The 16,226-nt window shown below is 47.8% G+C and overlaps 1 protein-coding gene across 2 annotated transcripts in view; it reads right to left on the bottom strand.

The window, feature by feature from the left end:
- Positions 1-16,226, bottom strand: part of TMEM255A (transmembrane protein 255A) — a 46,665-nt gene that overhangs the window by 12,679 nt on the left and 17,760 nt on the right. For both annotated transcript variants that reach the window (XM_081222597.1, XM_081222598.1), the window contains exons 5-7: positions 11,792-11,860; positions 9,828-9,916; positions 2,663-2,825 (exon numbers count right to left, since the gene is read on the bottom strand). In XM_081222597.1, the coding sequence (XP_081078723.1) occupies positions 2,663-2,825; positions 9,828-9,916; positions 11,792-11,860 (321 nt within the window). The remainder of the gene's footprint in view (positions 1-2,662; positions 2,826-9,827; positions 9,917-11,791; positions 11,861-16,226) is intronic.

The raw sequence follows: 16,226 nt of genomic DNA, 5'->3' as shown, positions 1-16,226 counted from the left end.
AGGCTCCGGACGCGCAGGCTCAGCGGCCATGGCTCACGGGCCCAGCCGCTCCGCGGCATGTGGGATCTTCCCGGACCGGGGCACGAACCCATGTCCCCTGCATCAGCAGGTAGACTCTCAACCACTACGCCACCAGGGAAGCCCTTACTTTTTTTAATGAAAGCAACTAAACAAAGGAGGTAATATCTATTAAAACACTTGTAAAACCAGAAAGGGTTCCACTCCCAGCTCTGCTATTTAGCCCTGGGCAGGTAACTTGACCTCTGTTGGCCTGTTTCCTCATCTGTTAATGGGGGGAGTAATATTTACTTCACGAGGTACTAGTGGTGGTGAGAAGCGGAGAAAGAAATTGTACAAAAGCCCTTTACGGAGAGTAAAGGGGCCATTACTGGCACCTCTCAGGACAGACGGTCAACAAACCCCTATTCCCCTAGAGATCAAGGTCACAGTGAAATTAACAGTGCAGACTGTACACCTGAAACTAATATGCTATTGTAAGTCAACTATGCTTCAACAATTAAAAAGAGTTCAGAAATAAACCTAAACGTCAATGGTCAACTGAGTTTTGACAAGAGTCCTTGCAGGAGCCCCGCAGAGCCTACCAAGCGGCTGCCAGCCACTCCATTTGTACATCAGGGCGCTCGGCTGTCCATGTCCGAGACCTCGACGGATAATTCAGAGAAGCCTGAACACTCATCCTGATGTCCCATCTCAACTCGCCAGCCCCAACCAGAAGCTTCTCTTCCAGCCAGAGCGGCTCAGATTCTACACAAGGCCTCTGCTTTCACCTGCCCCCTGGGGACAGTCTCCAAGAACAAAGGGCATTCTTTTCTCCAAAGCAGCCCCAACCCAGAAACAGCTTTTCTGAAGCTTTCTCACCCCAGTGCTCCATCAGGCCCAAACTTACAGGACAGCCTTCTCCATCCAAGGGGCCCCCCTACCTTGAGGCTTCCCCCGAGCTTGGGCTTTCCCGAGTGGGAGGAGGGGCCCGGGAATGAGAAATGCGTGTATGAGAGAGGGAGGGGAAAAAAGAGAAGGACAGTCGGGCTGGGCAGGAGCAGGGTCACCAGCGGGAACACTCAATACTTCCAGTTAGCCCGGTTCTACTGGGGACTTGGTGCCCAAAACTGCAGTTTTTTCTCTTCCCTGGTCCTACCACACCTTTCACTTTCCATTACTCATCCTTTAGACAGTCCAGGGCCAAACTACAAACTGCCTTTCAGCTTCCTGTTCCTCAGTGACCCCCCCAAATGGGACAGAAACAGCTAAAGGCCTAGGGGTTATCTGCCTCATTTCTGGGGTCAAAGGAAAACCCTTTTTAGGCACAAAATAATTCCCTAGACATGGGTGGGACATTTCTTTAAAGCAGCCATACTCAACCATGGCCACAGTTGGAGTCACCTGGGGGGCTTTTAATAAAGTATTGATGCCTGGGCTTCAATTTAGACCAATCAAATTGGCATCTCTGGAGGAGCAATCCGGGCAGCCAGAGTTTTTAGAGCACCTCAGGTGATTCCATTCTAATCTGAAGCCAGGCTGAGAACCATAGCTCTAAAGCTATTATCTCCATTATTAGAGATCAAGGTTTATTAAATAAGCAAATAAATGCTTTGAAATGCTTTAAAAGCAAAAGAAGGAAGGACCCCACTATTATGGAGCACCTACTGGGCGCTGAGTCCTGGGGTGCCTTTGCAGACATAACACATGAATATGGAAAAGAGTTGAAAGGGAGCACAGGGGACGCAGGGAGACTGAGAGTGAGGTTAAGGTTGAGGACAAGACCTGAGCAGCAGTTTAGCCTAGAGCTGGGCCTTCACATGCAGAAAGAGTCCCCAGGCTCTTTCTTTCTGGAGAAACTCCAGGAGGAAATTCCTGGGGAGGGGGAGAGGAGCAGTACTCTTACCTGTAGCTAAAAACGTCTTTGCTTCCAGCTCTCCCAAAGTCTGTTAATGGAAATACCATCCAAAAAGGTTTCTACTAAAAGTGTGTGTGTGGGTGGGGGGGGGGGGCTTCCCTGGTGGCGCAGTGGTTGAGAGTCCGCCTGCCCATGCAGGGGACATGGGTTCGTGCCCCTGGTCCGGGAGGATCCCACATGCCGCGGAGCGGCTGGGCCCGTGAGCCATGGCCGCTGAGCCTGCGCGTCCGGAGCCTGTGCTCCGCAACGGGAGAGGCCACGACAGTGAGAGGCCCGCGTACCGCAAAAAAAAAAAAAAAAAAAAAAAAAAAAAAATTGGAGGGAGTGGGGGGCGGTAATTAAAGGCTATGTTTACATAACTAGCATGAGCCCCACCCGCCCCCAGAATGTGCCTCAAAAACACAGGCAACTCATGTTAACAAGAAATGTCTGCAGGCTGATGGCATCATCTGGCTCCTTCGACTTGAGCCGTTTGAAACCAGCTACATTTTTTTTTGGCCCCACCGCATGGCGTGTGGGACCTTAGTTCCCCGACCAGGGATCGAGCCCGGGCCCCCTGCAGTGGAAACACAGAGTCCTAACCACTGGACCGCCAGGGAAGTCCGAAAGGCAGCTACATTCTTGAACCAACGGTTTCTGTTCCTCCCTTCAAAGCGTGGGTCCCCATTGCCCCCAACCGCCTAGCCTCGCCCCAGCCCTGACAGGAGGAGGGGCCTCTGTGGGATGGGAAGTCACTTCCTTCCTTACCATGTCCTTAAAGCCCCCCAGGACAGCGGCAGTGATGATGCCCAGGAAGAGGCCGACGATGTTGAGGATGGTGGCGGACCAGAGCAGGTGGTAGAGGTGGATGATATCCTGGCAGCTGCTGACGTCAATGTACTCATAGTAGCCACCGGTGATCTCCACCCGGCTGGATGGGGAGAAGCACATCCAGTCAGTCTCCAGGGAGCAGGCTGTCCCTCTAGGGCTTTGTCTACCATGCGGCTCAGTGAAAAGACAGGTGGGCAGGTAGGGAGCTATCGTAAGGGACATCGTAGCCAACAGTGCACTCGGGGAGCAGGATACGGTAATCAATCAAAGTGTGACTACCGTTTATCCCCCAAAACCCTCCTACCTGCCAGAGAAACACTTGTTACCATCAGCTAACGCTAATCCTAGATGGCAATTATTGACACCTGCTATGTGCCTGGCGGGGGGCTAAGCATTTTACAGACATGAATTCATTACATCTGTGCTAATATGGCGGCTTCTAGTCAACAGGTGACTATTAAAATTAAGTAAAAAATTCAGTTCTTCAGTCTCACGAGGCACATGTTAAGTGCTCAGCAGCCACACTTTTAAGGGCCACACTAGTGGCTGGTTACTGTACTGGACAGAGCAGATTACAGCATTTCCATCATCGCAGAAAGTTCTATTAGGCTGCGCTGCAAATCCTTACAATATTGTATGAGGTAAGTACTACCACCATTCCCGTTTCACAGATGAAGAAACTGGAGCACAGAGAGGTTAGGAATTTCCTCAAGTCGTAAGCGGTAGAGCTGGGATCTGAATTCAGGCTTCAAAGATTTCAGTGTTTCCTCTCTCAAAACAAAACAAAACACCAACAAACAAAAAACAACATTCCAATAAAGTACTAAAGCTGAGTTCCTGCACAAAATCTGAATATCACCTCCCCAGAGAGGCCTTCCCTGACCACTCTGTCCAAAGACATCCCCACCCCCACCCAGCCTAGTCACTCTCTAGCCCACTACTTGCCATGAACTGAATTGTGTTCCCTTCCGAAATTCATATATTGAAGCCCTAACTCCCAAGGTGACTGTATTTGGAGAAGGGCTCTTAGGAGGTAATTAAGGTTAGATGAGATCATAAGGGTGGGGCCCTAATCTGATAGGATTGGTGGCTTTACAAAAAGAGGAAGAGAGAACTCTCCACACGCATGCACACACTGAGGAAAGACCACGTGAGGACACAACAAGAAGGTGGCCATCAGCAAGCCAGGAAGAGAGCCCTCACCAGAACCTGACAATGCTGGTGCCTGATCTCGGACTTCCAGCCTCCAGAATTATGAGAAAATAAAGATTTGTTGTTCAAGCCAACCAGTCTATGGTATTTTGTTATGGCAGCCCAAGGTAATTTCCCTTCCCTAAATCCTCTGCAGCACTTCTTACTAATGTGTGTGCTTCATTACTGTCTGTCTCCCTAACTTGAATGTGAGCTCCATGAGGGTAGGGACTTGGTTTGTTTTGTTCATTGCTGTGCTGGACACATAGTTGGTGCTACATAAATACTGGCTAAATCAATTAAATGGAAGCTCCTGTCTTCCTGGATGTTTCAAACTAGTTTACAACTTGGCCACTGGAATCAATAATGAATCTTAAACACTGTGATTCTTACAATTAAACTTAGAACCAAACCCCCTGGCATCAGGATAGTTATGTGTGACTCCCCTGCTATAAGAATATCGAAAATGAAAAAGAAAAAAAAATTAAACATTAACCTCCAAAATGAATCAGGGAGAGATTATTCACAGAAGACTTTTAAACTTTACAGATGAATTATCTTAGAATTCTTTAAAACCAGTGCTTCCTTAAGGAATTGAAATCAGTGTGGTTACAGGACAGCCTGCGTCAAAATCTGTGTTTGTGTGTCTGTGTGCCTGCCTGTGTCACTGTGTTATTTGTGTGTGCCTGTGGGAGTCTCTGTGTATCTCTGTGTGTGTGCATGCATCTTTGAGAAAGAGATGGTTAAACATGCAGATTCTGAGGCCCAGCCACAGTCCTACTAAATCTGGCAGAATCTCTTGGGGGTGAGGCTCTGGAATCTGTGTTAATGAGCTCATTGATATTTGAGACCTGCTGTTTTAAATAGTAAGCTTCCATAGTGGAATTTTAACGGTGTTTCAATTCATCAGAATTTGAGCTAGATTTCAGGTTTTTCAGGAACATAGCTGGACACCACCTGGAAGCATACACTGAGTGTCTCCTATTAGTTGGCATGGTACTCGAGCCTGGGGATGGGGCAGGGAGGATACACAGATTACTTACTGCTCAAAAAGGCACCGCTGTACAAGGACTCTCCCCTGAAAAAGGCAGGCCTGTGTATAAGGGCGAGTGTGGGGTTGTAGGGGTGCAGGGGAGGCTTGAGAATCAGCTTCTGACTTCTCCCCAGGTATCTTTGCTTATGTCCTAAAACACCGAGGGTGGGCTGGTAGCACATACAGATGGGTGGTAGAGCAGAGCAGACTCTGGAATCAGCCTGCATTTGAAACCTGGCTCTGTCACTTATTTGCTGTCTGACCTTGAGCAACTTTCTTAACTTCTCTGAGCCCGGGGGGTTTCATGAGCGAATGCACGGAAGCAGTACTCTAGCACATTGTAAGGCCCCCCCCAAAAAAAAACATGTAGCTGTGTTTTTTTCCTTTTTAAGAGCCAGCCTCTGGCAAAATGATTCAAACCTTTGAATCGTGTTCTTAAAGGCAGTGATGCTTTAAAAGCACAGACCACAACATGGGGCTAGGTTAGTAGTTCATTTAAAAGTATTCACTAATTGTAGAGAATATATGTTTGGTTTCAGTTTGAGTGGGTTCAGCAGCTACTAAAATGTTTTTTTAACTGAACCATGAAGCAAAAGAACATTAATACTAGATCTGGTTCAGGGTTTAGCGAATTAATGTGGTTTGTTTCTGTTTGAGATTCACGATTCCATTTGGTTCAGTCTCTGGGCAGAGCTTCGTCTGATATTCCATCTTCTGGATTCTCACTGCTCCCACCCTCAAGCCTCCGTGACTGCAGGGCCCTCCTGCCAGACCCCATCACTGCCTGGTTCAGCTTCCCAACATATTTGTAAAACTAAGTCATTCATTTAATCAAAACCCTTCCCTGGCTCCCCATTACCTTCAGGAAAAAGTATCCCAATTCCTCAGTCTGTCATAATCCAACTCCAAAATGGAATCCACATTCCAGCCAGGCTGGAATCCTCAGAAGCACCAAACTGGCCATGCTGGGTACTTATTCCAGAACTTTGCTCAGATTTCTCCCCCTGCGTGGGAGGTACTGCCTTCTGTTCTCTGCCTGTCCTGATCTCTCCCGCTGCGCAAAGCTTCAACACACACTTCTCATTCTTCAAGGACTCCAGCGCCCACGCATTAGCTTTGCACCTGGACTCCCACAGCCTCAGTCTGTCCTTCTTAGTTTGACACGTTGCATAGGTCAATAATTCAGCTATTCATTTCATCTGATATTTACTGAGAGCCTACCCAGTGCTGAGTACCGTGCCGGGTGCTAAAGCTACAACCAAGGCCAAGGTGGACACGATGGCTCTGTCTAAATTCTAACCTCTGGAGGGCAAGGTCATCTCTTACACTTCTTTTGTGTCTCCCTCACTGCCTCCTAGCTGGGTGGTAGAAATGTTATGGGTCATCAATAGATACTTGGTGAATGAGTAACTGAGTTCAAAGACGGATCATTGCATTGATCATAAGATTGATTACCCAGTGTGGGCTTTTACCACCTTGCTCCCAACTTGCTGGGTGTGCCTGGAGAAACATAACCTCTCTGTGTTTCAGTCCCCATTCAACAGAGTAGGAGGCAACAGATCTTGGATAAAGCCAAAGGGCATCCTTCTGCTCTTCGATAAGGGCCTGGAACTATTCACCAACTCTTGGTGGACAGGCAGCAGCTATGGGCAGCCTCTGTGCACCTTTCTCTCACTGCGTGTATTCTGTGTATCAGTCTAAACCCCCCTCCCCATAATCCCCCTGGTAAATTGAGTTCCTTAAGGGCAAAATGTTATTTTAAGGATATCTATCCTTCTAGAACAGTCCCTGGCACACAGTAGGAGCTCAATAAAAGTTTGGCAAAGGGAGGAATGGATGAAAGTGAGCTATCATCTTTCATTTTATTCATCACCAGCTGCAGCAGTTCACAAACCACGCCCATTTCCTTTCGCTTCCTTTAGGTTACACACTGAAAACCAGTGATATTGACTTGACCTCTCCAAAGCTGAGTGAAGGCTGAAAGGCAGCTACTGCAGAGCTGTGTCCTAGAGAAACCACCTTCCTGCACAGGGTGAAATGGAATCATCTATGTTTGGTATTAAAACCTCGCTGCCCCTGACGTCAAAGAAGGTCTGTGGCTTCGAGGGGACAGCAGAAACTCTGTTTCCGTAGCGCTGTACAAATGACTGCCTGATGTTTTTGTTCCCACTTTTTTTTTTTCTTGGCCTCCTTTCCAGGAAATGGACTAGAGGAGCTGGCAATTGATTAAAAATAGGCTTCGTGTGAGGAAAAAAAATACACATTCGGCAAAATTAAAGTCTCCGAGCCTCAGAATGCTTGCAGCTAGCTATATTTAGGCCTGGAGATTAGGTCTCCTTCGAGCTGGCTGGAAAAAGTCTCGGGTCAAGGAAAATCTTTTCCTTCTATTGTAGGATCATCACCTCTTAAGTCTCACGGCCTTGCTTTCTGACCGCATGGGACTGTTGCCTGATGAAAAGCTCAGTAAGTGCTTTTCTAGTGGCTTTGCCCTTGGAATCTCAACGCTACAGACCTGGGCAAGGCCTCGATCGCCGCCTGAGGCTGGTCCCCAGGCATCAGGTAGGTGAACAGCGTTTCCAGCTCAAAGGTTGTTAGGGGCAGTGTCCCCATGAACCCTCTTAGTTGTCTGGTCCAATAGTTTATTTTCCTGGGGAAAAGGGTGTTCCTTTTTGATCCTTTTCAACACATGTCACTCCCCTGTCATCAGGTCTTTCATTCAAGCCTGGTCCTGTGCTGGGGCCTGAGGATAAAGATAAGATGAAGTTGTGTTGTGTTCGCTGCCTTTAGGGAGCTCAGAGTTTAGCAGAGCTCCTCATAAAGTTCCTTTAGGGCCTTGAAGACGATCCTGGCACGACTTGCTTTAAGAAAGTCAGTTATTATGAAGTTCAGATTGACAGGAAGATAAATTGGGCTTGAGTCTCCACTTTAAAAAAAATTCACCTAAGGGCTCAGCTAAATGGAATTTAAAGTAGGATTTAGTTTATTCAGACCTTTTTCAGAAACACACCTAATTGTGGAGAGAAAGGTGTGCCCATAAGGAATCACTTCTCAGCCCTCTCAGCGGGCCTCCTCTCTCCTCCTGGGATCTCAGAACGGAAAGGGAAAGGAGAGGGGAGAGGAGAGCTGGCCAGAGGACAGGGTGTCAGAAGGAGGGAAGGGGTAAAAATAGGGGGGAGGACTGAGCAGGGGGAGGGGGATGGACAAGGGGAGGCAAGAGGAAAGCTAGCAAACTAACCCCAATTCCCCTAGGACCTATTTTACATTCCTTTGATCATTTTTGGAAGGATGGGCTCAGGAAGTACAATTATAGCCAGCTCTCCATCACCGCTAAGGAGGGAACTCCTTTACAAGTGTTAGTTATTATTACAACATGAATAATTGAATCTCCCAGATAATCCCCGAACCTCATTTGAGTCTTTAAGTTTCTCTTCCTCCACTGCCAAACCTTTTAACGAAATGAGACCGAAATGAGACCGTTGCTAGCAAAGAAAGTAAAAGGGCTGGCGTGAGTCCCCCTTCTCCTCCCCGCCCACTCACTGCCTCTGGTCTGTCAGGTCTTTAATCCTCAAACCGGAGAAACTGGCCCCCCAAAACCATGAGTAGGGAGTGTGAGTGAGGAGGGGTGTGTCCAGCTGACCCCTTTGGACCTAGCTCCATCCGGGCCCCTTCTGCCAACTCCTCCCTCCCTTCCACCCTCCCCCTCCTCAGCACCCCTGCACGGAGAGCTGAAAGAAAATACGTGCATGGCAGGCACTGGCTGACACACCCCGTACAGGGCCATTTACTTATGCTCTGCATCACCTGCTCACGCATTCCTATTCCACCTTCTAAATTGCTTTTAAAAGTACTCCTTGCTTCCCACCATCCCCAAACCAACTTAATCTAGGCTCCGTTCCCTTTGGCCTGGAATCTTGCAGTGGCCCCCTAGTAGCCTCCAGTCTCCAACCACTCAAATCCATCTTCCATGCTATACCCTTCAATGGCTCCCAGTTGCTCACAGGGTCAAGTCCAGAGGCATTCTTATGGCCAGTGAGCCCTCCATGATCTGACCTGTGACCAGCGCTCTGCCCTCACCTCCCCCACAACTTCTGGGAAGACCCTCCCCACCTCCACCCCACTTGGGTTTGTTTCCTAACTCCCTCCTTATCCTTTGAGTCTCAGCTCCCACATCCCCTCCTCCTTGACACGCCCCCCCTTTGCCCCCAGCGACTCTGACTTCCAGTCATTTGCATAGAGAGGGTCTCCTGTACATCCCCAGATCCGCACCACACTTCTCACACTAGACTGCAATCAGTGGCTCACAGGTCGGTCATCCCTGCTAGTCTGCGAATTTCTCTGCAGGACTCTGTATTCCTGGCACCTAAATATGTCTTCAAAGAGAATAAATGATGTTTTAACAATTGAAGGGCAGAGCTCCAGAGTGGTTGTAGCAGAACTAGCACCAAAATCTAAGTTCTGTGAGGGCAAGGAATTTTGTTTTGTTTGCTGCTGAATCTCTAGCATCTGGAACAGAGTCAGGCTATTTGTTGAATGTTGTTGAACTTGGACTTAGACAGAACTGAGTGTGAACCCTACCTCTGCCATTTTCGAACTCTGTGTCACCTTGAACTAGCTGTCTGTTTCCTCTGAGCCTCAGTCTTATCATCTGTAAAATGGGGATAATAATTCTACATACATCATAGGTAAGAATTAAATGAGATCAGATACTTGACAGCACCTAGCATGATGCCTGGCACAGAGAAGGCAGGTAATGCATGTCAGCTGAAATCCTTTGAAGACCAATGTCTTCTGCTCCTCTGATCCCTGCCGTGCGCCCTTCCCCCACCCTAGCCCTGCTCGTGCCCACTGTGGTCAAACCATCAGGGGCTCGGCACTCACTTGCCGCAGTTGTAGAGGTCACAGCAGAAGCAGGTGTTGCCCCGGATGCGAGGTGTGCAGAATCCACGGCTGAGGTGAGGGCAGTTCACCTGGGGACACACCACAGTGAGGAGGTGAGCTGGCACTGGATGGGAGGCGGGACCCTCTGGGATTGGCACTGTGAGTTAGTGACTGATGGAGACGGTAAGGATGGCTGTGAAATGAACACACCAATGCATGGGCAGGATGGGGCTGGGCAGGTGGCTGGCTGAACTCGTGTGTGAGGCAAGTCACTGTGGAGCTGGGCTCACGTGCAGCCTCAGCCACAGCCCTCAGGGGCCCCATCCCTGACGGGTGGAGATGGAGAGGAGGAAGGACGGATGGAAGGACGGACAGAAGGACAAATGGATGGTAGGAAATGAGGATACAAGGGGCGGGAAATCAGGGTATGGGGGAAAGGGGACCAGATGGGAAGGGAGACAGAGGGGCCATCACATGCACTCTGAAGTACAGTAGTACCTCTCGAGCTGCCTGGGTAAGGTTCCTCATAACCCTCGCGGAAGGAGAATTTTTGGTTGAGGAACTTATGACCTTATATAGGAAAAATAGGGTTAGGGGGACCAGGGTTACAAGTGAACCTATGGAAGTCATTATTAACATTTTTACAGTCACCAAGTTAACACGAGAATGAGAACACAATGAAATCCAGAGAATAGCAATGACATTTTACACATCTCGCGTTTGCCAAAAAAATGTAAAAATTAACTTCCATTTATCGTCTCTTATTTGTGAGAAATCTTCCAGGCTCTCCCCTGCCCCATATGGATGCAATGAAGTGCTTGTAAATTTGTTTCACTGTGTTATAGAGAATATTGGTGGTAAACGCGCACTTTTTTCTATATTGGGTCCTTCATCCAAAAGCTCGTGGCTTTCTGATAAGCTGTTGGCACATACATCTTTCTACTCCCTTCGAACCCGAGAATAGTTAGAAAAATGGTAAACTGGTGATTGGGGAAGGAAAATGGGGCAAGCGGATGGCACTGTTCACACTGTATGTTAAGGAAAACAGCTTCCCCTGAAGTTATGCAATGCAGTCACCATTTTATATCCACTTGCCAACTTTTTCTAACAGTCACAAGTTTACCATTTTTCTAACTATTCTCAGGGGCGGGGGGGCATTGACTTTCAGTTTGAAGTTAATAGAGAACCAAATGGTCGAGGTTGCTAGAAACACATGGTGGAGTTTTATATTAAAGGGCTCTCTGGATTGGAGAGAGGTGAATGTGAGCTGAAATGAAAGCTCTCCAAAAATGACCTGGAGCCGAGCTTCACCTCACCGCCCACTGCCTCTGCTTCTGTGTGAGGCAACAGGGAACCCAAGGAGAGCCATGCGGGGCAGGAGAGACACACCCTCACGTGTCCACTCAAGCATCAACAGACTGGCCTCCGGGCGTGTCATGACAGGGGCCAGGCCGCCAGCCCAGGCCTCCCCAGAGCCTCAAAGTGGACCAGGCTTCTCAGTGACCCTCACTGGGCTTCCTGACCCCTCCCATATGTGGGACTCAGACTCTGCCTCCCCGGTCCAGGCCTGCTGCCTTGGTGGGGCTCCCACTTTTCTTCCAGCTGGACATCAAATCCAGGCAGCTGAACCATCACCCACAGACATAGGGGAGGGACCTACCCTGTGGCCTCTGTACTCTTCATCTGTCCCTCTCGGGATCAAAGCCACACACTGAGAGGCTGCCTGCTGGGGTCAGAGGGGCAGCCTGTGGCCACAGAACAAAGTAAATCTGATTAGGCCTCATGAGGCTCTAACCTATGACCAGGGCCCCATTAGCACTGTGCTCTGACCCACTGAACAAGTCAACTAAACATACCTTGTAGCAAGCTGTAGGCCCGGGAAAAAGAGTAAAAGAAAGGGGGTTCCAGGCAGAACAGGAGACTTTCCCCAAAGGTAAGACGTGCAGCCTCCTTCTGGCTCTTACCTCCTCAGCTTCCTTCTGGGATGTCTTGGGCACATAGTGGCACCGGTTAGCATAGAGTGGTTTCAGATCCTGGAAACAGAAACACCAAACCAAATGGGTTTTGGCTCTGGAAAATAGAGCAGCAATTGCTCTGATTGATAATAAAAGATTTGAACGAACACACACACACACACACACACACACACACACACACAGAGCAGGTGGTGGGTTGGGGTGATTTCTGAAAGCTGCCCATCTAGGGAGCCTGAGAATGTGAGGATCAGATACAAATGTTCTAATAACCGCTTTCTATTGGGCCACTTGGTTAATGAGAAATTAGGAAATTGACTGAGAAGTGGGTTTCTTGAAATTTCCACTCTGGTTTTCTTTTATTTCTAGTCTTTGTCTCTTTGCAAAGAGTCCCCAGGGAACAAAAGTCAAAACTCCAAGTTATTGCAACATCACCCTCCCAATCGGAGGGAGGCCAGCTCCAACAATGAGGATTCATTATCACCTGGGGACAGGACCAGGGCTGGCTGACACGTACACCCTGCTGTCATTGCCACAGCTTTTTCAGAAGGAAGAGCTCAGGAAGCAAGCCCCAGGGGGATGGGTAGCCATGGAGCCTGCTGTCGATTTTAACTCAACTGAACGATGAGCCATTTTCACTCAACTACACAGATTAAAGACAGTGAACTCCAAAAATACCACTGAAGCCCAGAAAACTAACATGGGGCTCAAGGACAGTTGACTAACCCTGCTGGGGTAGAACAGACAGATGCAATCCAGTGCTACCTGGAAACTGTCAGTCAGGGGATGCTGCCCACTTTCCGGGGGACGCTAAACATCCCCTGACTGGTAGGGGGCTTTGACCAAAAGCAGGTTAGCACAGGACAAGCAGTTTATGCAAACTGACCTTTGGAACTCGGCCAAAAGCACCTTGGCAGAGGGAGTTTATCTATTGCCCCTCCTTCCCCCTAAACCCACTTCTCTCACCGTTTTCAATAATCCTGGTGGCTGCTTTTCCCCACACATGTGATTGAGCATCTCCTGTACCTGACACCCAAGTGCCTCCTTGCCTCCCTGCCTGCTGCCCCGTCAAGGACCTAGGACCTTCCATCAGCTGCTTCTACATGAATGTCCTGACCGCTCCGTGTTCTGAAAGTACACTGCCCTGTGGGCTCAGCCTGGAGTCAGGCTGGAAAGGAATGAGGGTTCTTATGGTCACTGCCAGCAGGGTTTATTTTCCGAGTTTGGGCAATGGCAGAAGTCATCATCATCCTGCCGAAGGGGAGGCTTGATGTGCTGGTCGTAGCCCTCCTGACCTCCTGGTTCTCCAAAGAGCATTCAGCCACCGACTGCCTAAATGAAGACAGACGTGTGTGTGTGATGGTCGCCCATATGGTGCCTCTGGCTGCTCTTGTGCCCTGAGGCCCCAGGGGAGGAACAAACCCATGTGAATGGCAGGTAAGAAACGGCCACTTAGCCGCGCAGCCTTTTACATCCGAAGGGCTAGCAACTCCGGAGTGGAGGGCTGGCCACGAGACTGCTTTCTGTTGAGTGTCAGTGTGCTCAGGGCACGTTCACACCCATTATTTCACACCGTCTCAGGTTAACCCTGAGAGGCAACCAGGTTACTATCACATCCACGTGGAAGAGGAGAGACTGTGGCAGGAGGAGGGAAAGGGATTTTCCCAGCTAGTTAATTGCTATATTCGGGGAGGGGAAAGGAAGGAAACTGGAGACGAGAGAGAAGGAATGAGACACGTTTAGAGGGGGGTCGGGAGGTAGGTCTTAAGGGGAAGCACATATGCCCCCAAGCCAAAGGACAGGGCACCAGGAGGTTAAAGGGCCCCAAGAACAGGAAAGGCTGGCTCTAACCCACCCGAGCGGTGCTGGGGTCCAAATGTGCCTTTCATTTAAACTGGCCAACAGACGTCACCATAGATTAATAAAGCCTTCTCCCTCAAAACTGTGAGGACCGGCAGATGTCTTAGGACAGGAACAGTGTAGGCAAAAAGGTGTTCTCAAAGACTCATCCAGCCTTACCCCAACCTCCCGAATCAAATGTTCTACTGCAAGCCACTAACGGCAGGAGGTACAGAGGGCCTAGACTCAGAAGCTGGAAGAAACTTCCAGTAAATATAATTTGGATTTTTCTCCCATTGCCTTTGGCTGAGGTCAGTGATCAAAACCTTTAGGAGTTTAGGAGTCAGGGAAATGCAAATCAAAACCACAGTGAGAAACCACTTCATACCTACTAGGATGGCTAGAATTTAAAAGTCGGATAATAACGGGAGTTGGCAAGGATGTGCAGAGACTGGCACACTCAGATACTTCCAGTGCGAATGTAAAACGGTGCAGCCACTTTGGAAAATTGGCAGTTCATCAAACGGTTAAACTTAGTTACCATATGACCCAGTACTTCCAATCAGGTATATACTCAAAGGAAATGAAAACATATGTGCACATAGAAACTTGAGCACAAATGTTTATAGCAGCATTATTGATAACAGCCAAGAGGTGGAAATAACCCAAATGTCCATCAGCTTGTGAATGGATAACCAAAATGTGGTATATCAATACAATGGAATATTATTAGACCATAAAAAGAAAGGAAGCAATGATACATGCTGCAATATGGATAAATCTGGAAAACGTTATACTAAGTAAAAAAAGTCAGGTTGCAAAAGACTACATATTATATGATGCCATTAACAGGAAATGTTAATTAATATAGGGAAATCTATAAAGAAAGTAGATTAGTGGTTGCCTAGGACTTGGGGGAGCAGGGGGAATAGGGAAGTGATAGCTAAAGGGTATGGGGTTGTTTGGAGGATGACAAAAATCTTCTAGAACTGACGTGATAGTTTGCACATACCTGTGGATGTACTAAAAGCCACTGAATTATATACTTCAGATGGGTAAATTATATGGGTGGGACGTGAACTATATCTCAATAAACATGTTTAAAAAAAAACATTAGGAGTGGGAGGAGGAGGGAAAAGGAGGAAGCCATTTTAGCTCATGATGCCATGAAAATCTACTGCAGGCTTCTTGGCCACTAGGCCTATGTTGCCATGGAGACTGCCTCAGAGTGAAGAGTGCTTGTCAAATGGGGATAATAACACCTGCCCTACATATCTCACAGGATTGCTGTGGGTCTCAAATGAGATAATAGATGTTAAGGCACATTGAAGCACTAAATTCACTACACAAAAACAAGGAATTATTGTTATTAAGATGGCGCCCGTTGAAACAAAATAGCACACATACTATGATTGTCTACAAGCATGCTACAAAAATAGGTATATACTCAGAGGGTAATATGCAAAAATTGCATATGCAATAGAATTGCAATGTTAGGGTGGTAGGATAGTGGATGTTGTTACAAGCTCCTGTTGTGTCACTTGTCTTTTCAAAGAGAAAAAGATGAAGAAAAAGATGGCTCTCTCAGCTAAACTCAAAAGGAATGAGTCTGATATAGGGGCTGACATATTCCTGACCCCAAAAGAAAACTGGGCAAAAAGCTTCTCTCTTCCATCCCATACTTTTCCCCCTGCCCAGTAATTATCTCCTGACATGCCAGCACTGACCATAGGAATTCCACTAATCTTGGCAAATGAGGGACTGACTCTTATGTCTAGGAGGAGAGTCCAAGAGCAAGAAGGGATTGAAATAATAATGTTGCAAGTCATCCTTTCCCAGATCCATCCACACCCAGGACACTCCCTCAGGATGACCTGCACTATTAGCCAATGACTGAAATGGAATAAAATATGATGGATCCACACAATATTCTGATAATACAATTTTTCTCTAATTCAATTGTTTTAGAAAACATATAATTCCAACTAGTTCATAGGATGTTTTCATTTTCAATGTTGGTTCACTTGGGGGAAACAATGAGTATCTGAGGTTTTTGTGGGAGCTCAGTAAGCTGCTTGGCTCGCTCTCGATTTGGGTTTGTGGGCCAGATCAGGGCTATACTATGACCTCCCTGGGACTTTTGCCTTTTGTGGACAGCTTCCTCCATTAAAAATTGTTGAAAATGATATTTCATTTATTTTGATTATATCTTATGACTGCATTGGTATAAAGACAAATTTCTATTATGTGTGAAAACATTTTTTTTTGGCCTAAAAGTTCATTATTTTTCTTCCGATTTGAAAAGAAATGATCATATTTTTCTGGGACACTGAAAGCCCGTGGCTCATAGGCACTGTTGTCTACTGAGCCCAGTGGAGAAGGCGGCCCTAGGCCAGATATCTGGAACCGTAAGAGATGGAAAGCGTCGTCCGAGGGCTGAGGGCTCCTGCAGGGAACCCTGTGGGAAGGACCCGAATCCTAGGCTTCTCCAAGAAGGAGCACAGCTTTGGGTTTCAGGAGTAAAGTAGCCTTACTCGAGGCACAGCTTCTCCAGAACAGGAAGCATTTTGGTGCCTCTACTCCAGGA

The sequence above is a fragment of the Mesoplodon bidens genome, assembly GCF_964165515.1.
Source record: "Mesoplodon bidens genome assembly, chromosome: X".
Taxonomy (NCBI): Eukaryota; Metazoa; Chordata; class Mammalia; order Artiodactyla; family Ziphiidae; genus Mesoplodon; species Mesoplodon bidens.
Note: the sequence above shows the minus strand (reverse complement) of the source record. Positions and strands in the feature narration are given on the sequence as shown.